The sequence below is a fragment of the Xenopus laevis genome, chromosome 1S (assembly GCF_017654675.1).
Source record: "Xenopus laevis strain J_2021 chromosome 1S, Xenopus_laevis_v10.1, whole genome shotgun sequence".
In the NCBI taxonomy this organism is placed as follows: domain Eukaryota; kingdom Metazoa; phylum Chordata; class Amphibia; order Anura; family Pipidae; genus Xenopus; species Xenopus laevis.
The window spans coordinates 191,049,176-191,077,153 of NC_054372.1; the positions used below are offsets into that span (position 1 = coordinate 191,049,176).

The 27,978-nt window shown below is 39.9% G+C and overlaps 1 protein-coding gene across 16 annotated transcripts in view; it reads left to right on the forward strand.

Annotated features, from left to right (window-relative positions):
- tcf4.S (transcription factor 4 S homeolog) overlaps positions 1-27,978 on the forward strand; it is a 298,455-nt gene that overhangs the window by 75,777 nt on the left and 194,700 nt on the right. For 12 of the 16 annotated variants that reach the window (XM_041580620.1, XM_041580624.1, XM_041580612.1 and 9 more), the window contains 2 exons: positions 9,007-9,066; positions 16,149-16,251. In XM_041580620.1, coding sequence (XP_041436554.1) covers positions 9,007-9,066; positions 16,149-16,251 — 163 coding nt within the window. The remainder of the gene's footprint in view (positions 1-9,006; positions 9,067-16,148; positions 16,252-27,978) is intronic. The other 4 variants (XM_041580616.1, XM_041580617.1, XM_041580621.1 and 1 more) reach the window with 1 other exon arrangement.

Genomic DNA, 27,978 nt, shown 5'->3' on the forward strand with positions numbered 1-27,978 from the left:
CATGTTTACTGCAGTTAAAATCACAAATGGTTTTGGCCAAACCAAAGTCTTGATATTGGGATTGCCGATTTGTCAACACTTAGGTTTGTATTACCAAAGTTCCAGAAGTTGTCCCAATTCCAAGTTTTCAGCCAAAGAGAATCCAAACACGTTCATGTCATGGCTGCCATTGGGATGCTGGACGTCTTACTCAAGTCAACGAACAACTGGAGAGCCGTACAGATCACTGTCCCTTAAAGCCTCCTTTGCAGATTCCATTTTACAGCAGTTGGAATGTGTCTTAATAACCCACAGGAAACGCCTGTAAGATAGTTATTAGGACAAGATTTGCCTATAGAGAGTACTAGAGGCAACAGCAGTCTCAGCATTTCTACAGAAAATCCTTAATAAATGGGGCTTATAGTGAAAATGCAAAGTTGCGTCTCAGCAGCTGAACGCTGATGACGTTTTGCTAGTGTTAATTCGTTTTTATAGCAAACTTTTGCTAGCGTTTGTTTCAGCCTAGTGAAACTTCGTTAGTAATCTTACTCTTAGGTCAATGAATAGGGCGGGTACATATAGGTCATATATATACGTCTTTATTAGAGATGATGGTGCAAATGCTTGAAGTGGCCACTTATTATTACACATGTCCAAGGAAGCAAAATAAAGACAAAAGAGATCCTTTAATGTCCTAGACATGAGCCCACCCTAAAAAAAATATGGCATGTCCCTCAAATGTTAAAAAAAAATTTTAAATAAAAATTTTCAATAGTTAAATTTTTGTGACACTTCAGCATACAACATATGATGTCACTGACATAAGATTGAGGAGGCTGTAGCTTCATCTTATCAGTTCGCCAGGTCTAAGCTGGCGAAGGAAACTCTGGCGAAAGAGGTAACGTTCTGTAAAATTCGCACATTAGTAACGATCGTTTGCCTAAGCGAAAATTAGTCGGGCAATAAAGTGTGAAACTGCAATATCGCTAGCGAATTGTCCTCAACGCCTGTTGGCGATGTCCCTGCAGATGGAATTTCTAGATATTTACTAGAGGGCCATTTCGCCCTCTAGTAAATGTGCCCCAATGAGTCCTATCAGGGTTTCCTTAGGTAGTTTGGACCCGAGCAGGTGGCACCCTATGAACACTGCAACCTTCCACCAGATTAAGAAAAGCACAGACCTTGCCCCGATGAGGATTTGCTCACTGATAACTTGGATAAAAGCGAGAGCTGAAGAGGTTAAGTAGAAGAGAACCACCAAGGGACACACTGATGGTGCTGCAGTCAAGATGTTTATGGCTTGAAGGAAGAGGCTGCTCTGCAACATGTTCAGTCATGCAAAAAAAAAAGAGGAAAAATGAAAAACAGAAGTTGAAAGGAAGCAGTTTGCTTGTGTGCGCTTGAACTCCGGGGGTCGTGCCCAAATGACTGTATTCTCTGTACTTCTCCAGGCACAAAGGACATATGGCTGTTTTGAATAAAACCAGAAGTCTAGGTTCTGTTATGACTTCTTTGATCTCATGATAGAATCTGATACCTGCCCACTCATTTTTTTACTGGTAACAGTGGAGTAGGAAACCCCTCCACTCCCATATCTTATTGATGTGACATCTGTATTGTAACATCCCTTTAAATCCTGCGCTGCGCCGGATTCCTGGTGTATGTCATAAAACACAGCCCCGACGACTAACCTCCCAACTTTATACAAGCTGGCAACCATCAAACCAGGTGTGTTACTATACTTGCAAGAAATGTTATGGTCACATTTATTATTTTTTCTCATTTTCCCCTGGAAAAAACAATTATGATTACAATAAATATTTTTTGCAGCGATTGTGTTTTTTTTTTTTTTTTTCAAAATTTTTAATTTTCTCTGAAAATGCAGTCGTAGAAAAACATTTTTGATTTTTTTTCCTGCAGCAATTAAAGCAAATTGAAGGAAAAGGTCAGCGTGAATTTTAATGAATCTGCAAATAAGTCGAAAAGGGAGGCAACTATTCCATAATTAGCCATTTCCCTAAATTTTTACCCTTTTTTAACACCAGGGTGAATCAGTGCTGTCATTTTTAATATTTGTAATATTTTTTGCCAAATTTGTATTCGTAAAATTGACTCCATGGAGCAGATTTTTTCATCTTTGCAGTTTGATTTTGCCACCATTTGTACAATTTTATTCAGCAAAACTTTTGTTTAAAAAATAAATAAATAAATGCCCTTTTTATTTTTGAACCAATGTAATTGCAGATTTTCTTCTTATTTTGTAATGTAAATTCTTTTTTTAATTGTGATTGTGGGGAAATTTCTTTGTTGTTGTTGTGGTGCGCTCCCAATTACACGTTTACAATTTTTAGAAATTGTGAATTTAAATTTCACAAATGCAAAAATGATTAATAAATGCTATAAAGCACTGTTTAAGCCTTGGTTAAAAGTATATAAATATCTAACAAATGACCTACAGTACCTTAAGCTCCTCTCTCTGTTTATAAGCTGCACAGGCCTCTCCAATCAGCAGTGCACTTTGCATTTTTATTTGAAGCAATGCTGACCTACATCTTCTATGGAGTGGTTGCTAAGTACTGTATAACGTACAGACAGAGTCAGATCTGGGGCCCACTGAGGGCACCCCTTCCCGGCACCTGGTCACCAACCTGCTGCATGCCACTTACCACTTCACTACTGGGACGGGGGAGTGGCTACATTTCGGGCAGGGGAGTGGGCTGGGTCACTAGGAGCCATGAAGGCTGGGGCCTACTGGGTTTTTTTCCTGGTGTCCCAGTGGCCCATTCTGACACTGAATAGAGAATCTGGAGTCCACTGGAAATGTGGGGTGAGTAGTGTTGCCACACTGCTGATATTTCACAGGCCTAGTTGGCAAAACACCATCCAAGTCTGAGGCTGGTATAACAAATTTAGAGAATATGGAAACAGAACTGACCGTGCCCATGACTAAGCACCCTGAGGGGTGCGAAACGCGTAGGGTGGATGGAGATGCAGCTATATTTTTATAACTTTTTTTAACCTGTGGATCCATTCGAGTGCCAGTCAGCTCTGTTTCCATATTCTCTGCTGTACCGCTCCCTAAAGCTGGGGGTCTGGTGCACCCGGACCACTTTCAATGTTTGGTGAGTTATTTTACATTTAATTCTGGAGCACCTTGTCCTCTCCTAACCATTTGAACTGGTATAACAAATTTACCAGCAAGTTAATACTCTCTTGTTTCTTCCCAAACTCAACCACTTAAAGGAGAAGGAAAGGCTTTGTGCACTTGGGGGTGCCAAATGTTAGGCACCCCCAAGTGATTGTATTGACTTGCCTCAAACCCTGGGCTGGTGCTCCTATCAGCAGAAAACTGCACCGACCCGGGGTTATACCAGTGAGCACCATGGAGCGATCCTCTTCCGTCTTCTTCTTTCTTCAAATTTCCCAGTCAGACGCATGCGCAGTGGAACAAAATAGCAGACTTTTTCGTTAAAATTCAGCTTTTCACTCTAATGCGCATGCGCAGCCGCGTGAAAAAAGATCAGTGCTCACTGGTATAACCCCGGGCCGGTGCAGTTTTCTGCTGATAGGAGCACCAGCCCAGTGTTTGAGGCAAGTCAATACAATCACTTGAGGGTGCCTAACATTTGGTACCCCCAAGTGCAAGAACACTTTCCTTCTCCTTTAAGCCCTGGTCCATTCTAGCTCCATCTTACCCTTACTTTGTCCTGATCATTCAGATTCCACCCCATGTCCTGTTTATCTATGTCATCAGCCCACCCCTGTGAGCCCCTACATCACCCACTGCCCCTCAACACATCCTGGTCTCTATTCTTGTTTTTAGAAAGTGACAACCCTAGGAATGTGGGTGCAGTAGTACAGGTTTGAGATTATGAGTTAACCGTTTAGCCACTAACCTTGATATTGCACGGAGGAGAAGCTCGGAGGAGAAGCCAGAGACCAGTAACAGGACAGTGGTCAGGACAGGCAGGTATAAAGCAGCAGCTTCTCACAATGCCTCTAGTGGCTCAGCAGGGAAGTGCACAGGCATGCAGGAACTGACACCCAGGCAGTGAGTAAATAGATGAATAGAATATAGAGGACCTCACTTACTAGTCTTTCAGCCACTTCATTCTTTTTGGAGTGACCATGTCAAATGTTAGGTTGCCTCATCCCTTTACTGGTGGTCTGTGACATATCAACTGATTGAGTGTGTTTAATGGACAAATACCTTGAGCTGCGTTTATACTGTTGTGAGATTTTGTGGTAGTCGACCAGTTCTTGTAACCCTGCTCTGCCAATCACTGTCTCCCTCAGTAGAGTCCCTTTGCCTTTTCGCCGCACATTGCACAACCTCACCCCATATTTCTCTTTGAATTTTTTTTTTTTTTTTTTGCCTTTGGCTTTTTGAATGACAGAAATGATATTTGTTTCTGTTGGGAGGCTGCCCAAACAAAGTGAAATGCACGTGCCTTGGTTTCTGCCACTAGCGAACACTAGTAATTACTATTTCCCTGAAAGACCTTGGTGTAATGTGCAAGAAACAGAGTATTACATACTGGGTCTTATTTAGAAAGCCAGAGCAATGCAAGGGGCAATAGGCTGCATGTTTCTCTCGATACGTTGCACCAACATACAACAATACTGCACTAAAAAGGGGCAGGGGGTGAGCTGTACTTCAGGAATTCCCACCTGTGTGCACTTCTTTTAGCCACCAGGCTAGGGGGGACCAGGGTCCACACAGTGCAGAAGAGCCCTGTACTTGCCATTTGCCTATAGCAGGCATTAAATAAAGGGCTGCTTCTTGCTCTACACCAATGTCTTTGCACCTTGCATGACTTTTTTTAATTAATGCAGGGTGCATTGCCTGCCAAGAACTGTCATAATGGGTGCAAGTTCTCCCTGCATGGAATGTTGCACCCCTTGCTCTTTTTCTTCTTCTTTCTTCCACTTGTTAAAGGAGAACTAAATCCTAACTAAAGAAGTATCTAGAAATGTTGTACATGATGTTTTGTGCTTCTGTACCAGCCCAAGGCAACCACAGCCCTTTAGCAGTAAAGATCTGTGTCTCCAAAGATGCCCCAGTAGCTCCCCATCTTCTTTTCTGCTGATTCACTGCACATGCTCTGTGCTGCTGTCACTTACTGAGCTTAGGGAGCCACTCACAATATACAGTACACATAGAATAGAAATGTCACAATATAAGGCTGATTAGTAATTAATACAGATAATTACTACATGGCAGCACAGAAACCAGTGCAATTAGCATCAGAATTTAATAATCAGCAAACCTGTAGCATCAGCTTATATTACAGCCAGGGAAGCTCATTTTCTGCTGGATAATTAGTGACGAGCCCTAAGCTTAGCTTCTCAACAGCCAATCAGAGCCCACTGAGCATGTGAGTGTCACAGACACTTTCCGAGATGGTGACCCCCTGTGACAAGTTTGAAGTCACAATAGTTCTGAACATGCTAGGTTGTACATGAGACCTACTCCCCATCCTCAGCAATATTAACCAGGACTGGTTGGGTCTGAAGTTGGTGGTATCTGGATGGCTGCAGATTTGTGCAGAGGAAATCCACTTGCCTTGAGAGCAAGAAGAGCTGTTTGTTACTGGAAGAGATAATGTTTAAATTGCCTGGCTATAATGAAAGTGTGAGACTGCCTAGAAGGAAATGACTGGCAGTTGAGATGGCCATTAGATGAGATCAAAGATATCTCATGGCTCCCTTTGGCTACGTGCTCCAGCCGCCATGACTGTGTGCTTAGTACTCTCAACATTCTTTCCAAAACCCAGTGGGGAACATACAGACCACCGCAGTAACCTCAAATCTGTTTTATCAGCACATTAAGGCTCATAGTTGGGATGTGGCCAATAAATAAGGAGTAACATTGTGGGGAATATTCCAGCAATTCTGATGGGGTTACATAGTAACAAACACAAATAAATTCAGGTCTTCCAAGGGACAATAACGAATCAAATCTCTTCTTTTAGTGTTCTTTACTAGTGAAAAACAGTATTTGGGTGCTGGAGTTATTACGTTGGGACAAAGTATTGCTCTGTGACATAATTTAAACTACAAATTTCAGAAGCAAATTGTTGTTTCATTTTTTAAGCCATAATTGTAACCCATAATGTATTGTAGTAGCTTGTGCCAGTAGATTAGCTTCCTATATGGATGCAAAGTACGATGGCGGAATTTGAAGTTTGTAAACAGGTCTTTATTGGTACCACATTTCCCAAATCTGCTGGAATATGCTGGGAGAAAGACATAAGGTCGGCCTTATAATACAAACCGCACATTAAAGGGGTAGTTACCGTCAAATGAACTTTAACAAGGTTGTTCATCTTCAAATACTTTTTTCAGTTCAGTTGGTTTCAGATACTTCATCATAAATAAAGACTTTTTCCCAGTTACTTTCTATTTGGTACCGTTTTTTTCTAGTATTGAAATGGAAACTTTCATTTTTTTGTCCTGCAGAGGGTAGGGGTACCTTCTGGTTACCCTAAAAAAAAAAGCATGTACCCTGTGGGTTGCAGGTAGAATTTTTAGGTGCGGGTATAGATGCTGGTCTGGTTGCTGGTCTCCTCTATATTTACTACCTTATATTAAATATATTTTGTGTCCCCGCCCACTTATGATGATGTTATTTCCGGTTTGCAACAACAGCACTTCCTGTTTAATGGTGGTCGGCGGGTTGTGGATCGGGTTGCAGATAAGGCAGTTGTGAGTCGGGTAGCGGATCCAAGGGGGTAAATATACAGGTTGCAAGTTCAGGTCGGGTCCAGTCCTCAAAAATTGGTTCAGTGCAAGGCTCTAGCGCTGAGCAGAATTCCTGATTTTAATTAAAGGCGTCTGTTAGAATTGATACAATAGTTGCTAATATTACACAGATGCTGCTGAGAATTGTATCGTCTAATGGAGCAAATTCAGAATCTGCACCTGGATCACTGAGCTGCCAGACTCAAACACCAGAGACAGGAAATTTTAAAATTTAAACTTCAATTTCTGAAAAATGGTAAAAAAAATAAAAGATGAAAAGCAATTGAAAAAAGGCTTTATTTATAGTGAACAACCTGAAAACAACTCAACTCGAAAGGCGAACCCCTTTAAGTATGATGTATGACATAGACTGCAGTAATCCAAGGCAGTTTGCAATTAGTCTTCACTTACACTTTTTTTTTTTTTTTTTTTTAAATATGTTATTTTTTAGTTGTTAGGGCTTTGTTACCTTAGTATCCAGGCAGCAGTTTGGAACTCAGAATGGGAGATGAATGGCAGAGGGATTGGAAATATAAATAATCAATAAAAGCGGCTTTATACAATAAAAATTGAAGACCAGCTGAAAAGTTGCTTCTAATAGGCAGTTCTAGAATCGAGTAAATTAAAAAGATGAATGAGGATTCTTTTTAATTGGGGTGGATGGAGTCAGGGGGAGAGTTTAGCAATGGAACAGCAGCAAAATCAATAAGGGCAGTAACATTTATTTGCAAGAAAAGTGACCAACAGTTGAGTAAGTTTGGATCAGGGCTGAGAGTAGCCTATATAATTCATCAGAATGCAAATTGTGTCCTTATTAGGGATGCACCAAAATCCACTATTTTGGATTCAGCCGAACCCCCCAATCCTTCGCGAAAGATTTGGTCGGATAACGAACCGAATCGTAATCCTAATTTGCATATGTAAATTAGGGTAGGAAAGGGAAAACATTTTTTACTACCCTGTTTTGTGACAGAATGTCACACAATTTCCCTCCCTGCCCCTAATTTGCATGTGCCGGGCCGGGCAGAAGGATTCGCTGAATCCTGCTGAAAAAAGGCCGAATCCTGGCGGAATTCCCAAACCGAATCCTGGATTCGGTGCATCCCTTGTCCTTATTTTGTCATTTTATGATTAGCCTATAGTAAAAAGGGACATATTGTGTCATTGCAATGGTTTTTAAAAAAGGAATGTCCCTGACCCAAGATGTACTGGTATCCCTCAACCATTCCACTTCTCCTGTCTGCCTCCCAAACATCTTCAGGAGAGCTGGAGGCACTCAGGACTTTGCACCATAGATGCCAGCCCGTTTCCTTCTTGTGGGCAGACCTGACAGGGAACCGCAGTTTATCTTTCCTTGAGGAGAGCTGGAGGTACTCAGGACGTTGCACCATAGATTCCAGCCTGTTTCCTTCTTGTGGGCAGACCTGACAGGGAACTGCAGTTTATCTTTCCTTGAGTGAAGGTAATTGACTATCCTACTTTACTTCTTGGGGAGGACCTAAAGGACTTGAGCCGACATGAAATAGGGAGCATCTATGGAAATCTCCAATAAAGGTGTAATTTTCTAAGTTAACAATCTTTATTAGCCCAGATTTCAATCAGGTGTTATATATTATTCATAGCTGCCTACATAAGAGACAGATTTAAGAAGAAAAAAAAAATAATTTAATTAATATGCTCAAGGCTGGCTTTTGAATGAAGTGTAATCAGTTTAGGCCGCTGTACCTAAGTAATAGTCATGTCTAAGTGCCATTTACACCGTGTGTTACTATAGGACTGTTTGTCATCTGTAGCCGAGCTCATGTCCTTGTCAATAACCTTCCCTTCGTCTCGCCTTCCCGGCCTCAGGACGTCATTCCTCACCGTTCCATCTTGTTCCTTCCTCTCGCATCTTATAAGAACAAATGTATCTGCTCCCAAGGATGCACTTAAAAGAGAAATTCATGGAATTAGGCAGTTAAGCATTATAGCACAACAGGGGATGCAACTTACCCGTGTTATTTACACCATCTTTCAGCAAACCTTACAAGCTGAAATATTGTGTGGCCCACAGGGCACCGTGTGTAAATAATGCAAGCCTCCCCCGTTGGCTGCCGTCTTACAGGGCGGTTATAAAAGACGTGTGCCTGTGTTTCAAATACTGTGCAAGGTTGGTGGGAATGGTGACCCCGGAGAGCCTGACCCTTCCCTCTATGTCTTATGAGCTGGATGTGTATTGTTCTACTTTTTTTCATCATCAAAATGACTTGCCGTACTAATAATACTCTTCCTTTTGCCCTTCAGAAGCTGTCATGCAGTGTGCAAGCCAGCGTGCATAGCCATCCACCCCGGAGGTGGCTGCATGTATGTTTCCGCTTCTTTTCTTTGCATTCTATTATGTGCTGCATGTTAAATGTAACCAGTTTACTGTATTCATGTGTAATGCTGCATGGCCCTAAATGCAACTGTTCAGGGATATGGTCCGTTATTTGGAGACAATATATGTTTATCTTGAACAAGAGCCAAGTAGTTAGGACTTCAAATGTGTTCTGGGTGAGCACATATGACTGAAATGATTAAAATGTGGAGTATTGTTTTGTTTTTAGTCCTACTGCCAATGGCATGCATCACTCTATGTATAGGCCTCAAACAAGGGAACATTCCAGAACTTTTTGTGGCCCCGGGTGGTGTTTATCAGATGACTCAGATGAGTTGGGTCGTCCAACTGGAATCAGATACCCAGATGGTCCCATGTGTGACCATTGTCAGCTTTAGGAGGAAAAAGAAACTCTTTTCACCACCCAATAACAGGTAGGGAGTATCAAATAAATATTCCTGCTTCTCCTACACTAAGGGGCACATTTACAAAGCTCGAGTGAAGGATTAAATTAAAAAAACTTCGAATTTCGAAGTGTTTTTTGGGCTACTTCGACCATCGAATGGGCTACTTCGACTACGACTTCGACTACGAATCGAACGATTCGAACTAAAAATCGTTCGACTATTCGACCATTCGATAGTCGAAGTACTGTCTCTTTAAGAAAAACGTCGACCCCCTACTTCGACAGCTAAAAGCTACCGAAGTCAATGTTAGCCTTCGATTCGAAGGATTTAATCGTTCGATCGAACGAATAATCCTTCGATCGCAGGATTTGCGCTAAATCGTTCGACTTCGATATTCGAAGTCGAACGATTTTAGTTCCTAGTCGAATATCGAGGGTTAATTAACCCTCGATATTCGACCCTTCATACATCTGCCCCTAAGAGCAAATGAACAAACACTATGGATATTTTAGAACGTGCAGTTGAAAGTACTGATCTCACCACTTCATGGGATTTGCATTTGTCGCTGGCCTGGAGTTCTACATGTGCTAATGGCATGTGTACTATTTTGTAGCTGAGATATTTGGAGATTGCATCAAAGCAAAATTTATAGGAAAATTAGCGGTAAAACTATGGTATGAACTGACTTTTCCTGAAAAAAGAGAAATTTCATAGGGAAAACAAAAAAGGAACATAGACTTTCCTTGAGACAATTCAGAAAATGTTCTCTGCACAGAGATTTTTCTGTGGAACAACTGTGGTTATTTACCAATAACTTTGCAGGAAAAAAAAATAGTGACCCTAACCTTGAAATTCTTCTGGAAAACCATAAGACTGAGGTAGATGGATACATACAGTCCTGTCCTAAAGTTTAGTCTTCCTTGGTCTTGTCTTATGTTGGTCTTGTCTTATGTTTCATCATTAGTTGACCTGGCCCAGCTGTTGGATTAAAATTTGCTAATTTGAATGTAAAATTACTGCTAATCTGGTATTTTATGTATTTATTAATGTATAAAAATTAAAAGAGTAAAAGTAGCGTGTCCAATAGTTTGGGTAACCAACAAACTTGACTTTTTTTCACTGTATTAAAAAAAATTTGACCAACCTCCCAAATCCCCTTAAAGGGATTTTCACACATGTGAATTATAATATGTTGTGTTTCTGAAAACCCAATCAAATTGTTATAAGCAAAAAAAAAATCTGATAAATTAGAGTTGTTGTGGCGATAACTTTGAGGGTCTAATCCAAAAAATTTATTTTGTCGCAACTTTTTTTCGCACCAATTTTTTTCAGGTCCGTTATTGGTAAATTAAAGGGATACTGTCATGGGAAAAAAAAATTTTTCAAAATGAATCAGTTAATAGTGCTACTCCAGCAGAATTCTGCACTGAAATCCATTTCTCAAAAGAGCAAACAGATTTTTTATATTCAATTTTGAAATCTGACATGGGGCTAGACATTTTGTCAATTTCCCAGCTGCCCCCACTCATGTGACTTGTGCCTGCACTTTAGGAGAGAAATGCTTTCTGGCAGGCTGCTGTTTTTCCTTCTCAATGTAACTGGATGTGTCTCAGTGGGACATGGGTTTTTACTATTGAGTGCTGTTCTTAGATCTACCAGGCAGCTGTTATCTTGTGTTAAGGAGCTTTTAACTGGTTACCTTCCCATTGTTCTTTTGTTTGGCTGCTGGGGGGGAATGGGAGGGGGTGATATCACTCCAACTTGCAGTACAGCAGTAAAGAGCGATTGAAGTTTATCAGAGCACAAGTCACATGACTTGGGGCAGCTGGGAAATTGACAATATGTCTAGTCCCATGTCAGATTTCAAAATTGAATATAAAAAAATCTGTTTGCTCTTTTGAGAAATGGATTCAGTGCAGAATTCTGCTGGAGCAGCACTATTAACTGATTCATTTTGAAAAAATTTTCTTCCCATGACAGTATCCCATTAATTTACCAATAACAGACCTGAAAAAAATTGGTGCGAAAAAAAGTTGCGACAAAATAAATGGATTAGACCCTCAAAGTTGTCGCCACAAAAACTCTAATTTATCAGATTGTTTTTTTTTTTGTTTATAACAATTTTATTGGGTTTTCAGAAACACAACAGATTATAATTCACATGTGTGTCAAGATAAACATAGAAGAAGAATATACATTGCTGTATGAAATATCAAGGAATTGAACAAATAAGTACATATACTTAAGATCAAAGATTCCAAAGGAAAATAGATAGCATCGCATATAAAATAAAAGGGAAAGAAATAACCAAAATCCCACTCAGCGGTTTTACAGATTTTTATCAGATTATTGAATGAAAACCAGGGCAAATTGCCTCGAAACTATCACGAATCCTTAAGGGAAAAAACACGTTCCAGTCGTTAAAGGGACCATCTGCTTTCGACTTCTACATGATTTCGACAGGTTTTAGCTGGGGTACAATCCTCAAAAAGGACATAGAGGAATATGAAAAACAAATGATAGGAATGTTTTTGGAATGGCCTTCACATGCCACAGTCCCTTTTTCTTATTCAGAACCTGTACAAAAATGTCATTGCACGGTAAATTTGCATATCGTTTCTTGAAAGATGTTGTGCTTAACTTTTTACCTTGTAGAGGTCAACTTCTTTTCATTAGTGGTTCACCATTGTGCCAGGTTTGTCCACACAGGTCCTTTCCCCGCACTCCCCTGATAGTATATTAAAGGAACTTTACACATTTTGAGCTATACATTTTTCAGATATAAGTTGACTTTGTCGTAGCTGACCATCCTAACTGACAGTTTATTATGCCTTGAGGCATCTGAGCAGCTTCAAAGCCAGGAACCCAAATGAATCAGCTCTTTCAAATTGCAGCCTGACTACAGAAGAACAACTGACTTGATAGTTCCAAATGCTGGCACTCATTGCCTTATTCATCTTACTATCAGCTTTACTGGAACGTACATGGTTAAATCAATTGTTCAGATGGAGTGCTATGTGTTGGAGCCTGCCCTGAAATCGTGTGTCCCATCAGGCATTTAAAGGAGAACTAAAGCCTAACTAAAGAAGTACCTAGAAATTATGTACATTGTGTTTTGTGCTTCTGTACCAGCCCAAGGCAACCACAGTAAAGATCTGTGTCTCCAAAGATGCCCCAGTAGCTCCCCATCTTCTTTTCTGCTGATTCACTGCACATGCTCTGTGCTGCTGTCACTTACTGAGCTTAGGGAGCCACTCACAATATACAGTACACATAGAATAGAAATGTCACAATATAAGGCTGATTAGTAATTAATACACATAATTACTACATGGCAGCACAGAAACCAGTGCAATTAGCATCAGAATTTAATAATCAGCAAACCTGTAGCATCAGCTTATATTACAGCCAGGGAAGCTCATTTTCTGCTGGATAATTAGTGACGAGCCCTAAGCTTAGCTTCTCAACAGCCAATCAGAGCCCACTGAGCATGTGAGTGTCACAGACACTTTCCAAAATATTAAAAATTAATATGGTTAAAAATGCCATATTTTATATAGTGAACTTATTGCACCTAAAGTGTCAGCTTTTCAATAGCAGCAATGATCCAGGACTTCAAACTTGTCACAGGGGGTCACCATCTTGGAAAGTGTCTGTGACACTCACATGCTCAGTGGGCTCTGATTGGCTGTTGAGAAGCTAAGCTTAGGGCTCGTCACTAATTATCCAGCAGAAAATGAGGTTACCCTAAAACAATTTGGGGTTCAGAACATTAAACCATAGGGATGGAGTATTTTTGCAGACATCATATTTTTTGTTTTTCCTTTTGTAAAGTGTCAAATAAAACAAAAATAAATGGAATAGGAGTTATTGTATCACACAAACACACTCATGACGGACACAAGTTTATATTGTGCTTTAACGTCTGTCAGGAAATGTTTCCCTATAAAACTTAGTAGTAGAGAGCTACAAAGTCTGTCTCTTTGGCTGAACAAGCTGCACCCTGGTGTATCCCTTAAGGCAGGTGCAGGTGACGTGGAGAAGACCTGTCCAAAGGGGCCACTAAGTGGGGAGCACAATCGCTCTTTGTTCTGCTCCCCTGTTCGTCTGACTCACGTTATTTTGACTAGTCGCCAAGTTACCGAATCAGATATTTATTAAGCAGCACAGTCACTGCCTATATATATATTTCTTGTTTTTTTGGCCCAATGTCGGTTTCAACCCTGTAAACAGCGGTAAAAAAAAAAGCAACGCGTTCTCAAGTTGCCGAGCATATGGGCCTGCTTTCATTCAATTTCTGTCGACTTCTTGTCAGAGAAATCACATTATTATAGCGGCAGCAGCGAGCCCTGAAACCCAACCTGAAATTCTTCTTCTGTCTGAGAACGTTTCATGTTTTAACGGACTGTGCTGGAATTATGGATAGAATTATGGATAGAGGGGCCCTGCATGGGTTTGTATAGTGGCACCCTAGGTTTGGAACCCTGACAGTTATAATCATGCTTTATTTCTATAGCTCCAACATATCCTGATTTCCCATCAGTCCCTGCCCTGTGGAGCTTACAATCTAAGGTCCCTATCACGTTCTAGGATCAGTTTTATCAGGAACCAATTAACCTGCTGCATTAGCATTGCCCTCATAATAACATATTAACGGGGCAGTTCACCTTTAAAATAACTCTTAAGCTGGCCATAGACACAAAGATCTGATCATACGAATCTCCTTTTCGTACTATTTTCAGGCTTTGTGTGAAGAGTCCCGACATTTTTCATGCCATGTCCATCGGTCGTTCAGTCGATCAGACTGGTTAGAAAATTTCTGTCGGCTGCTGATAATATCTCTGCGTGTATTGCCGATCTGACTATATCAGTGAGAGTTATCAGCTTTTGTCAGACATAATTTTCGTACGATTGCTGTCAGGGGCAGAACATCGTCTGATCTGTTCTTTTACTACTTTATTTGATCTGAAAGGTTAGCGGTAGGTCGGGAGATGCACCTAATGATCGTTCGTCCAATATGATGGTAAATTTCCACATCTATGGCCATCTTTAGATGGTTATTTACAAAACTCCGAATTTATCTGGTCAGGCTTTTTGAGCCAAAACTAGAATTTTTCAGGTTTTTTTTTTTTTAAAAAAAGCTCACATTTTTTGAGATTTATTAAAGCTGATGCTGCAAAAAGCCTGAATCCGAAAATCCACCATCTCAGACCTGCCAAGGTTGTATATAAGTCAATGGGAGAGGTCCCTTTCCTATTTGGAATTTCTGTGTTCTGCTCTGGAATTTGGGGCAAAAATAGAGCGATTCAGGGAAAAACTTCAAAAAAATCAGGTTATTGAGTGTTTACCTGATTCGATTAAATCAAGCTTTTTAAATTATAAATAATGTCAAATATTGGATTCTAGTTTGGTCTGACTTTTTAGTTAAAAAATTTGGATTTTGATAAATATGTCATATTTCTAGCAAATTTGCAATTAGTCATTTTTTTTGTCAACTATTTTTTTTTATTGTTTTTGATTTGCCTTCCTCTTCTACATCTTCCAAGTTTGAAATGGGGGTCACTAACCCAAACAGCCAAAAACTATTACTCTGTGAGCTTTTTTATTAATATTGTTACTTTCTGTTCTTTATCTTTCTAATCAGTCCCTCTCCTATTCATATTCCTGTCTTTTGTTCAAACCACTGCCTGGTCACTAAGGTAAATTAGACCCTTGCAACTAGATGCTGAAGTTCTGTTTTAAATAACTGGAATAAAATCAAAATCAAAAATAAAAACCAGTTGCAAATTGTCTCAGAATTAAATTAATTTAAAGGTGACCAAGTTTTTATTTCTAAATGACACTGTTTACACTGCAAATAATTCACTCTATAATATAAAATCAACCAGCAAGTGTATTTTTTTGTATTTATAATATTGGTGTGTAGGTGCATCTCAGGTCATTTTGCCTGGTCATGTGCTTTCAGAAAGAGCCTGCACTTTAGGATGGAACTGCTTTCTGACAGGCTGTTGTTTCTCCTACTTAATGTAACTGAATGTGTCTCAGTGGGACCTGGATTTTACTATTCAATGTTGTTCTTAGATCTACCAGGCAGCTGTTACCTTCCCATTGTTCTGTTGTTTGGCTGCTGGAGGGGGAGGGGGTGATATCAGTCCAACTTGCAGTACAGCAGTAAAGAGTGACTGAAGTTTATCAGAGCACAAGTCACATGACTGGGGGCAGTTTGGAAACTGACTAGCCCATGTCAGATTTCAAAATTAAATATAAAAAATCGTTTTGCTCTTTTGAGAAACTGATTTCAGTGCAAAATTCTGCTGGAGCAGCACTATTAACTGATGTGTTTTAAATAAAAAAAAATTCCCATGACAGTATCCCAATTAACACAAAATAACAAGTACTTCGCAAGTATGTGGCCGAACTTTTAAGAAAAAGTCTGTAATGACTGTCAGTATTACAATGAGCAGCTGAAACCATTGTGACATCAGTGTTCATAGGCTGAAATCCATGTGATAATGAGTCATGCATGTTCTTTCGGTGTATATACCAGAATAGGCAGCCATATACATGTGGTTGAAGTACAATAATGGCCAGCATGCTCCGTATCTCAGGTATAGGGTGCTACTCGTCCATGCATGACCTACTCATTTAATTTTTACCAACAGAGTTACGGGGAAGGAGCCCATTTTGAACACATGACCAGCAGGGATCTGAGCTCACACTCGCATGACAATCTCTCGCCGCCGTTCGTCAACTCAAGAATACAAGGTAAGGTGGGATTCACGACGTGCTTCTGAATTAATGTTTGCAGGCCTGATATGGGTTGTAGGGGTATTGTAATTAGAAATGATTTTGCTTAAAGTACTTGTGTGGAGCACTGGTAATTGTACTAACTTCTTTTCTTGTAAAAAAAACTCCAGGGCTGTTTTGCTTTACGTCAAGGTGTGTAGAGCCAATAGGGCTCCCGTACAATTGTCAGCACCGATGTCCTATGTCGTTGCATTAAGACTTTCATTGACCAGGGGGTGATTGGTGGTAACTTCCACTAGATTTGCATGTAATTTAGGGGAACATCCATGCCCGGTACTGTTGTTTGCATCTCTGCTATCCAGTGCAAAGGTTCTTATTAACTTTGTTCCATCAGTTTATTGTCTTCGTCTGAATAGAGCAGGGGTCCCCAACCTTTTTTACTCATGAGCCACATTCAGATGTAAAAAAAGTTGGGGAGCAATGCAAGCATGTAAAAAGTTCCTGGGCTGCCAAATTAGGGCTGAGATTGGCTATTTGGTAGCCCCTATGTGAACTGACAGCCTACAGGAGACTCTGTTTGGCAGTACACTTGGTTTTTATAGAACCAAAACTTGCCTCCAAACCAGGAATTCAAAAACAAGCTCCTGCTTTGAGGCCACTGGGAGCAACATTCACGGGGTTGATGATCAACATGTTTCTTGTAAGCCACTGGTTGGGGGCCACTGGCATAGAGAGACCTGTGACTGACATAGAAATGTCAAAGAATAAAATGTGGTACAATTAAAGATTAAAATAAAGTGAAATGGTATGATAATAAAAAGAGACAATGAATGACAAAATATCCCACTCTTCCAAATCAACCCATTGTTGTGTTCCTTCTTTGTTTTGTATTTTCATATTGGCTCTGATAATTCCCTTTTGCCAGATAAAGCCAGATAAATCTCCAGTATGTTGAAGCTTGTCCAGTGATAATCTACCGCCCAATGAGAATGTGCTGCTCAAGGAGAATGTTCTTTCCAGTAAGAATGTGCTGCCCAATGAGAATGTGCTGCCCACTGAAAATGTGCTGCCCAATGAGAATGTGCTGCCCAATGAGAATGTGCTGCTCGGTGAGAATGTGCTGCCCAGTGAGAATGTGCTGCCCAATGAGAATGTGCTGCCCAATGAGAATGTGCTGCTCGGTGAGAATGTGCTGCCCAGTGAGAATATGTTGCCCAGTGAGAATGTGCTGCCCCATGATAATGGTGCCCAGTGATGATGCTGAACTATGCAGGCATAACTTAAAAAACATGAGGCAATTGCAGTTATGAATTTTGCCAATCGATACATGTTATCTTGCCTAGCTGGCAAGATAACATGTTGTGATTGGAAAATGGCGACCGGTGAATGATTGGCAAGATGGCGCCCTACTTCATTAATTGATTGGCAAGATGGTGTCTATTGGTGTGCTATTCCATGAATGTGAACTGATCAGTGACGTCAGACTCATGGTTACGTCTTATGCTATGGACACGTTTGAAAAGGTGGAGTCACATGGGTATTTGAGGACTTGCAGGTTGGGATTCACATTTGTGTACAACATCACTGACGAAGGGGTCAGGCGGCCCTTGAAACGTTTCATTTTGTACTGCGCATAAATAAATATTTGGAGGTACCTCCGTGTACACCGCGTCAAGTCGTAAGAGTGCAACTTTTTTTTCTACTTTTGCTTCGTGACTTGGGGAAAGTTTTCACCGACCGGACCATTGCAGGAACCTATTTACTTTGAAATTCCAAACTGGACACTTGCTGAACACCTTGGAACGTTGGGCGTTCCAGACACGGGGAGTGGAATGTGTATCAGATAATGTCAGGTGCGGGTCGTGCCACGGCAGCTCGTGATTGTCCCAAATGCATGACAGTCAGGGCAGAGGGCTGTTCAGATTTCAGACTTGTGACACATGGACAGGTCATTTTGAAGCAATGTTTTTTTAAATATGAGGAGCCCAAGGTTAGCAGTTCCTCTGGGTCATATTTTGGGTTTAGTTCTCCTTTAAACACCTCTCTCTCTCCCAACACATAACCGTTGCCCCCACGGCGACACAAGAGTTACTGATTCAGTTCCTTATTCTCCCTTAAGAAGATTTAATATCATCAGAAGTCGCCCGAATTCCCCGAGAGACGCGCAGATAATTGCTCCTTCTTTTTTTTTTACACGCACTTTAATGTGAAGTACATTCGCTTGGTTTGTTAGGCTTATTAAATTAAATAGGGTCCCTTCTAAATATGATATGAAGCCGTATAAATATCTTTAAAACAGATAGCGGCTCTTTTCTATTGCCTCTCTCTAAAAATGTGATTGGAGGGAGCCTAATTCTCGTTGCCTAATTGATAGGCTTTGGGAAGTATCTAAATTACAGTGTTTAACGGGCGCATTCTCTATTCTGCTCCATTGCAGCATCGCTCCTTCTTCTCTCTTTTCCCCGCACAAAGGGATTCGTTTCCGAGTATAAAAGTACAGTTCAGATCAATGACATTTTCTTCTCTTATTCAGCCCGCTTAACCCATTGGTGCACTTTAAAGGGGAAGTTAACTAACATTTTGCATAGTAAAACAAGTGGATTGATTAATGATGCCATTTCAATGACTGTAAAGTGATTTGTGTATTTGATTGCTAAAATTGCTGTTCCAAGCACTGCTGGTCCTGACTATATGCAGCAGTAATCGGATTGAATGCAGCCAGGACTCGTGTTTCCACTTGCACGCTTCTGTTACCGCTGTATAGCGCTGTTCAAAGCATTATCGGAGTCTGGCAGGTTAGTATCAAATAATTGGCTGCAATTCACACTACAGCTCTCTTAAAATATTTGATGCGATTGAGCAGGGGGCCCTTTGACTGGGGAGCCACTTTCAACAAGCTTTCTCCAGCCCACCCCCAAATAACTTTAGGCCAACCACAGTAGACCCTTGAGTGGTCCGTCCCACCTCTTTCCCAGGGCTCCCCCTTTGGACTGCTGTATGGTAGTAACTCCGTGGTGTGTTGTTGTTGTTGTTCCATTCTCCTTCAATAACAGAACACGCAAGGCACTGTGGGAAATGACTGCTGGAACTTGTTTTTAATGTACTGTACCTGTAGTCAGAACCAGCAGTGCAGAAAGTAGCAGAGGGCAGACAGATTCTGTCTTTAATAAAATACAGGTAGGGGAAGCATTATCCGGAAACCCACTCCAAATTACGGGGAGGTCATCTCCCATAGAATCCACTATGATCAAATAATTCTAATTTTTAAAAATGATTTCCTTTTTCTGTGTAATAATAAAACAGTAGCTTGTACTTGATCCCAACTAAGATATAATTAATCCTTATTGGAAGCAAAACCAGCCTATTGGGTTTATTAGGGTTTATTTAATGGTTATATTGTTTTCTAGTAGATTTAAGATATGAAGCTCCAAATTATGGAAAGATCCGTTATCTGGAAACCTGTTATCCAAAAGGCTCCGCATTGCTGAAACACCATCTTCAATAGACTTTATTTTATCCAAATAATCCAAATTTGAAAAAAAATGATTTCCTTTTTCTGTGTAATAATAAAACAGTAGCTTGTACTTGATCCCAACTAAGATATAATTAATCCTTATTGGAAGCAAAACCAGCCTATTGGGTTTATTTAATGGTTACATGATTTTCTAGTAGACTTAAGGTATGAAGATCCAAATTACAGAAAGATCCGTTAGGTGGAAAACCCCATGTCCGCAGCATTCTGGATAACAGGTCCCATACCTGTATTTGCTTTCCCTATGTAAAATGTTATATTTAGGGTTATAATGCATTTACAGGATGTTGAATCATTCCCCAATTCTTCTTCTTTCCAACCTGCCCCCCATTTTATTTTTTATTTTATACATTTTTATACATTTATTTCACAGCTTGACTTTTTGTTCAGTCCCTGCCTATTCACTTTCCAGTCTCAAATCCAATCCACGGTTTTGTTACTAGAGAAAATGACCCTAGCGACTGAATTTTTAGCCCTTGCTTCATTTGGATTAGAATCAGGGTGGGGGTTGATATCTCTGATATTGGCAAATGTTATTGTACAACTGCAGGTGACAAATCTCCTGAAAATGCCTCTCCATTGGAAATAACTATAATCGCCGACGGTAAAGCAACCCATCGCTTCATTCTTCCAAAGTTGCCTCTGGAGGCAACTTCGGGCGACTTTAAGATACATAGGTTTTACCATCGGTGATATCAGTTATTTCCCTTGGGAGGCATTTTCGGAAGATTTGTTGCCCACAGTTGTGCATAAATAATCGCGGGGAACAAATCCATGTTTTGCAATTTGTATCCTGCTCTTTGCTTTGTAAATGAACCCTAATATCTATGCAGAGTTGAAAAAACCTGGTGGGCCCCAGTCGGGCGAATCAAATAAAAATGTGCGGCGCCGGTTTTTGCACATGTGCACGGGGCCCCAAATGCGCCAGTCCGACCCTGTATCGATGTTTCAGATATAGGAGTGCCTTAGTTAGTCTCAGTAAGGGCTGAACTATATACACTGTGACTGTCCAAGAGGTAAAAGGGGCCCAGCAGGGTTCTTAATGATCAGCAGTTTCATTATATGTTCATGAAAAATATCATTTTCAAAGTTATTGTTCAGTGTAAAAATAAAAACTGGGTAAATAGTTGAATGTTTCTAATATAGTTAGTTAGGAAAAATGTAATGTATAAAGGCTGGAGTGAGTGGATGTCTAACATAATAGCCAGAACACTACTTCCTGCTTTTCAGCTCTCTTGGCTTCCACTGATTGGTTACCAGGCAGTAACCAATCAGTGACTTGAGGGGGGCACATGGATCATAACTGTTGAATGCTGAGGATCAATTGCAAACTTACTGAACAGTTATGTCCCATGTGGCCCCCCTTATAGTCACTGACTAACTCAGAGTTAGAGAGCTGAAAAGCAGGAAGTAGTGTTCTGACTATTATGTTACACATCCAGTCACTCCAGCCTTTATACATTTATACATTTTTGGCTAACTAACTATATTAGAAACATTTTTTATTTTGCACAGCCTATTTATTTACCCAGTTTTTATTTTTACACTGAATTGTTCCAGTAGCAGGTCAAGTGCCATACACAGGGAAAGCAGCAAGCAGTATTGTATATTCCCAATATTAAAGGGGAACTCCAACCAAATTAAAATAATTTAATAAATGTATAGTGGAAAGTTGCTTAGAATAACTTATTTCAATATGCAAAAAAAAAAACCCAAAAAACAACTTTTTTCCCTTTCAATAGATTCTAGGGGGTGCATTAGGAGTAACGCTCTATTCATGCAGGTCCCCAAAGAGCCCTTTCATATTACTCATATAAACCAGAACCAAGTATAACCAGTAATGTTACACACTTCCTTATATTTTATACACAGACACAATTGCTTTCTTCTTCAGTCCTCTCCAACTTGGCCTTTAAACTGCTCTTAGTCATTAGGGTCTCTAATTTTAGCAGTCAGAGTGTTCCTTCCAATACTGTACCATAAAGACCAGCATGTGTACTCTGATTTTAAGTTTCCCCGCATTTTACATTTAAAATTTACCAATTTATAATGCATTTTGGTGAGTGCATTTCCCTGATTTTAAGTTATGTTTTCCCGGAGTTTACATCAAAATATTGTCCTGATGTTCCCAAAAAATGATTTTTATTCCTCAATGAATGTTATTATTAGTGAAATAAAGAGGCTTAAAATACTAACCAGATGTATAATTTGCCTCTGCCTGTAAATGGTCAATTCCAATGAGTCTGCCCCTTATACAGTCCTGCACCAATCACTTATTGCTTTATACAGTCCTGCACCAATCACTTATTGCTTTATACAGTCCTGCACCAATCACTTATTGCTTTATACAGTCCTGCACCAATCACTTATTGCTTTATACAGTCCTGCACCAATCACTTATTGCTTTATACAGTCCTGCACCAATCACTTATTGCTTTATACAGTCCTGCACCAATCACTTATTGCTTTATACAGTCCTGCACCAATCACTTATTGCTTTATACAGTCCTGCACCAATCACTTATTGCTTTATACAGTCCTGCACCAATCACTTATTGCTTTATACAGTCCTGCACCAATCACTTATTGCTTTATACATTCCTGCACCAATCACTTATTGCTTTATACAGTCCTGCACCAATCACTTATTGCTTTATACAGTCCTGCACCAATCACTTATTGCTTTATACAGTCCTGCACCAATCACTTATTGCTTTATACAGTCCTGCACCAATCACTTATTGCTTTATACAGTCCTGCACCAATCACTTATTGCTTTATACAGTCCTGCACCAATCACTTATTGCTTTATACAGTCCTGCACCAATCACTTATTGCTTTTATACAGTCCTGCACCAATCACGTATTGCTTTATACAGTCCTGCACCAATCACTTATTGCTTTATACAGTCCTGCACCAATCACTTATTGCTTTATACAGTCCTGCACCAATCACTTATTGCTTTATACAGTCCTGCACCAATCACTTATTGCTTTATACAGTCCTGCACCAATCACTTATTGCTTATACAGTCCTGCACCAATCACTTATCGCTTTATACAGTCCTGCACCAATCACTTATTGCTTTATACAGTCCTGCACCAATCACTTATCGCTTTATACAGTCCTGCACCAATCACTTATTGCTTTATACAGTCCTGCACCAATCACTTATTGCTTTATACAGTCCTGCACCAATCACTTATTGCTTTATACAGTCCTGCACCAATCACTTATTGCTTTATACAGTCCTGCACCAATCACTTATTGCTTTATACAGTCCTGCACCAATCACTTATTGCTTTATACAGTCCTGCACCAATCACTTATTGCTTTATACAGTCCTGCACCAATCACTTATTGCTTTATACAGTCCTGCACCAATCACTTATTGCTTTATACAGTCCTGCACCAATCACTTATTGCTTTATACAGTCCTGCACCAATCACTTATTGCTTTATACAGTCCTGCACCAATCACTTATTGCTTTATACAGTCCTGCACCAATCACTTATTGCTTTATACAGTCCTGCACCAATCACGTATTGCTTTATACAGTCCTGCACCAATCACTTATTGCTTTATACAGTCCTGCACCAATCACTTATTGCTTTATACAGTCCTGCACCAATCACTTTAGGTTGTGTATGTGACTGACAGAGAGGCACATGTCCCCCATAGTGTAACATTAACACTGCAATGTTTAACCCTTGTTATTAACACACTAAATATTGTATCTCCAAATTAAACATTCTCCTGTGCTTATATCCTTTCAGTACTTCAGAAAAAGTTACTTTAACACATTTCCCTGATTTTACATTTTCCTGGAATTTACATAATTTTTTCCTGGTCCTCTGAAAAACACAAAATGGGGGTCCTACTGTACTGTGTCAAACGTATGCACTCTGAATCAGTCTTTTGTTGATGTGGGTGCAGGGTCAATGCCTTATGTATAGTTAAAAAGGACCCACACTCCAAAATTAGTAAAATATAAGTGTTTATTCTTCAAACTTGTGCATCCAACGTTTCAGCCCAGATTAGGGCCTTTATCAAGGAACTTTAGAAATGCCCTAATGTGGGCCGAAATGTTGGATGTACAAGTTTGAAGAATAAACACTGATATTTTACTAATTTTGGAGTGCAGGTCCTTTTTAACTATACATAATGTGTTGACCCTGCACCCACATCAACAAAAGACTGGTTCTATCTATAGAAATAAGTCAAATCAACTGGACTTGCTGTGTTTTTTTTTCCCTTGAAGACATTTCACCAGTCATCCAACTTTCTCATTTCAGAATTGAGAAAGCCAGTTGGATGACTGGTGAAACGTCTTCAAGGGAAAAAAACACAACAACCCAGTTGATTTGACTTATTTCTGTAGATATACCATGACCTGGATGAATGAGAATCTTCACAAATGATATTTCACTAATTTGGAGTGCGGGTCCTTTTGAACTATTTATATATATATATATATATATATATATATATATATATATATATATATATATATATATATATATATATATATATATAGGTCTAGTTGTTGCAGTACAGGGAATACAACACCATTAATGGGCAATAAATCAGGTCCCAATGCAAAAAGCACAAATGGAAAAGCGGAGCCTCCTCTCATTATTATGTCTCCTTTATATCCCTGTTGTCTGCTTTGTTCACACTGTGCCATCCCAATGCCCACGTCTGCCAGTGTCTCTGGGCTTTGTCTCTCTGCATTCACCCAGCTGTCTCTCTGTTTGTCTGACACCCCACCTCTCACTTTCTTTCTTTGCCAACCCCCCCGCCGGCTCCCTGTGTCCCTACATTCCTGGCCTCGATGACATTTGCATATTTCTCCCATGGTGCCGTGGCCTCTCTATAAGTGCTGGGGCCTGAGTTCAGAAACGGTCGGACTGATTACTTCTGTTGTTCTCTTGTGACAGCCCATGGCAGTTGGTAGTTATACAGTAGGTAGGTATATGTGAGTATATTGCTCACTATATATTGCTCACTATTACTCCTGTGTTGGGGAATCAGTGGCTGAGTGCTCTGTGATCTCTATATCATATCAGACTATGAACATGTAAAGACAGATTTGTTTATATTTTTATGGTTACACTAATTAATGCTGGGTTACCGTTGAATGGGTCATTGGCAATAAGCGTAGCTCCCACCTTACCCATATTCTCCTAGTGGCCAGTTATTCTTTTGTCTTTTATTAAATTATTAGGATTGATGACAATGCAAGGCATGGGCACATGGATACCATAGTTCAAAGTCAATGTATAGAGGCTTATAGGATAGATGTTGACGGGAGTGCACAATGTATATCTCTAAGGTTCACAAACTGTCGGACTGGCGCCCTTTTGGTGGGGGAATTAATACAGAATGCAAGTTGGGGGGTTAATATCATTGAAACCATTGTAGGGATGTTAAAGGAAAACTATACCCCTAAAATGAACACTTAAGCAACAGATAGTTTATATCATATTAAGTGACATATTAAAGAATCTTACCAAACTGGAATATATATTTAAGTAAATATTGCCCTTTTACATCTCTTACCTTGAACCCTGTTGCATGATGGTCTGTGTGCTGCCTCAGAGATCACCTGACCAGAAATACTGCAGCTCTAACTGTAACAGGAAGAAGTGTTGAAGAAAAAGACACAACTCTGTCTGTTAATTGGCTCATGTGACCTAAGAAGTATAGTTTGTTGGTTTGTTTGTGTGCACTGTGAATCATACGATCCCAGGGGGCTGTCCTTATTTTTTAAAATGGCAATTTTCTATTTAGAATTACCCAATGGCACAGAATACTAAAAAAATATATTATTATGAAAATGGTTTATTTACATGAAGCAGGGTTTTACACATGAGCTGTTTTATGTAATATCTTTCTATAGAGACCTACATTGTTTGGGGGGTATTGTTTTCCTTTAACTCAGCAGGCCTTTTTATCAGAGTGTTTTGACCATACCATGCCCCATTATGTTCTTGGCCATTCCCCCAACCATGCTCCAAATGCCCAATGCTGCCTGTATCAGAGGGATTTTTGGGTTTTACACCTTTTCAAGTTACAGAAATAAAGGATGTTGCATTCAAATTCAGAGACTGGACTATTGTTGCTGGCGACCAAAACGGAGTGACTACCAGAAATTGTATGGGTTGACATATCTTCTATAGGAGGGTGATTGATATAACCATGTTCATAGCTTTACAGGCGAAGATGTGGCCACACTGGTTGTTGGACCAAACAGATTGGAATTAAACCTCAACAAAGTCTCAAAGTTTCTGGTTTATGTGGAATGGTTAGCTTTAGGGTTCCTAAAAAGAACTTTGGCTGCTGGGTGGATACTTTCATAAAACCAAACCATACAACAGTGTACGAAGAATACAGATGGGCACAACAACAATTTTAATGAGATCAAGGGAAATATTTAGAACTATATACCGTATATTCTCTTTCTATTTTAGCAGGGCTGCTGCTGTTTCTCAACTGGCCATATCTGGGCTAAAATTTAAATCAGAATGATGAGATTAACCAGATTGTCATGATATTAGCCCATGTTTTAGCAGTGCTGATTCTATGGGGTCATTACTAGGATCTCTGTGATGACCCAGTGGCACAATCTGAATTGGGAAAACTTTGGAATGACCAACCATGGGGTTCAGTGGCCAAATCTGCCCATGCGCTCCCAGCATTATACCTATAGCACAGGGAAAAGGCAACTTTAAGGGGGTTATTTATCAAAATCCAAAAATATCTCATATATGCTCCTACCAAATCCACACAGGTTTTTTCCCCTTATTTATCAATACATTTTCCCGAAATTTTCCATGCGGGAAACAACTCGAAAAAATCGTGAAAAAAATTGAGTTGTATACATTTTTCAGATTCTCTGCCTGAAAACTGATTTTTTCCTGAAAACCATGAAATCTTTGGATTATTGCACGAAACCCAGAGCAGATCAGCATATCTTCGGGACTTCTCCCACTGACTTATATACAGCCTCGGCAGGTCTGAGATGCCGGATTTTCGAATTCTGAGTGTTTCCATCCTCTGGGTATAATAAATCCCAAAACTTTTTCAAGTTTTTAGCATTTACTGACTTTAATAAATAACCCTCTAAAAGTTTCCAGATCTTGAAAGTCCCTCCTCGCCCCTTGCCTTGATGAAGAGAAAGCCGGAGGCAGTTGGCCTAAAACAGTGACTTATTCCTGTAGAATCATATAACATTCACACGCTGCTTGAGTATCATATTCTAATGCTCTTAATGCAACCTTATCCCATTGGTGTTAGCACCATGTATTACCCTGTATGAGTTCTTGGCAAAGGGATAAATTAATCAGCAAATCCAAAACTACCCTCTTAAGTCTATTTCATTGTCCCTTTGTGTTAATATCTTTTACAGATCAAAAAGTATTTTGTTTGTGGGTATTGTAAGATTCAGCCTTTCGCTCTTTTTTCCAGTTTAGCAGTGCATACAGAATAGAGCCTGCATAGATGCACCACTAAATATCTACATTCTAGAGGAGAAACGATAGAAATGCTAATGCTAAATGCAGAGGTTGGCTTTTGATTTCTTCTGCTGGAATTTAGAGACGCACATCTGAGCTTGTATCCAGCTGGAGATCAAAAATGGAGCCCTCCTTGTATAGGACAAGGAATTATATATATATATATATATATATATATATATATATATATATATATATATATATATATATTGAACTATTTAGCGAGACGCTGCAGGCCAGCATAAATGTTCCCTCTAATTTGTTCTTTGCTATGTGCACAAAAAAAAAATTGGTGCACATGTTTTAAACTTGTGTGCACATTTTGTGCTCAGGTGAAAATAAAATTTTGCATTTGCACACAGAATTCTTTGCGTGCAATTTGTCGTGGACGCTGCCCTCAAAATATGTGTGCGCACACAAATGCACAGCTTTGGCCAACAGAATGCCCAACCTTTTGAACCCGTAAGCAACATTCAGAAGTAAAAAGTATTGGGGAGCAAGACTAGCATGAAAAATGTGTCCGGGAGCCGGGAGCTCCCTCCAGGGAGGTAGTCAGGATCAAGGAGGAAGCCCTCTTGAGGGATCAAAGTCGCAGAGTCCAAAGGGTTAATCAAGCGGAAGGTCAGAGTCCAGGCAAGAGTTCACAGGCAGATCAGGATCAAATGTTCAGGTAGAGAGTCAAAAACCAAAACAG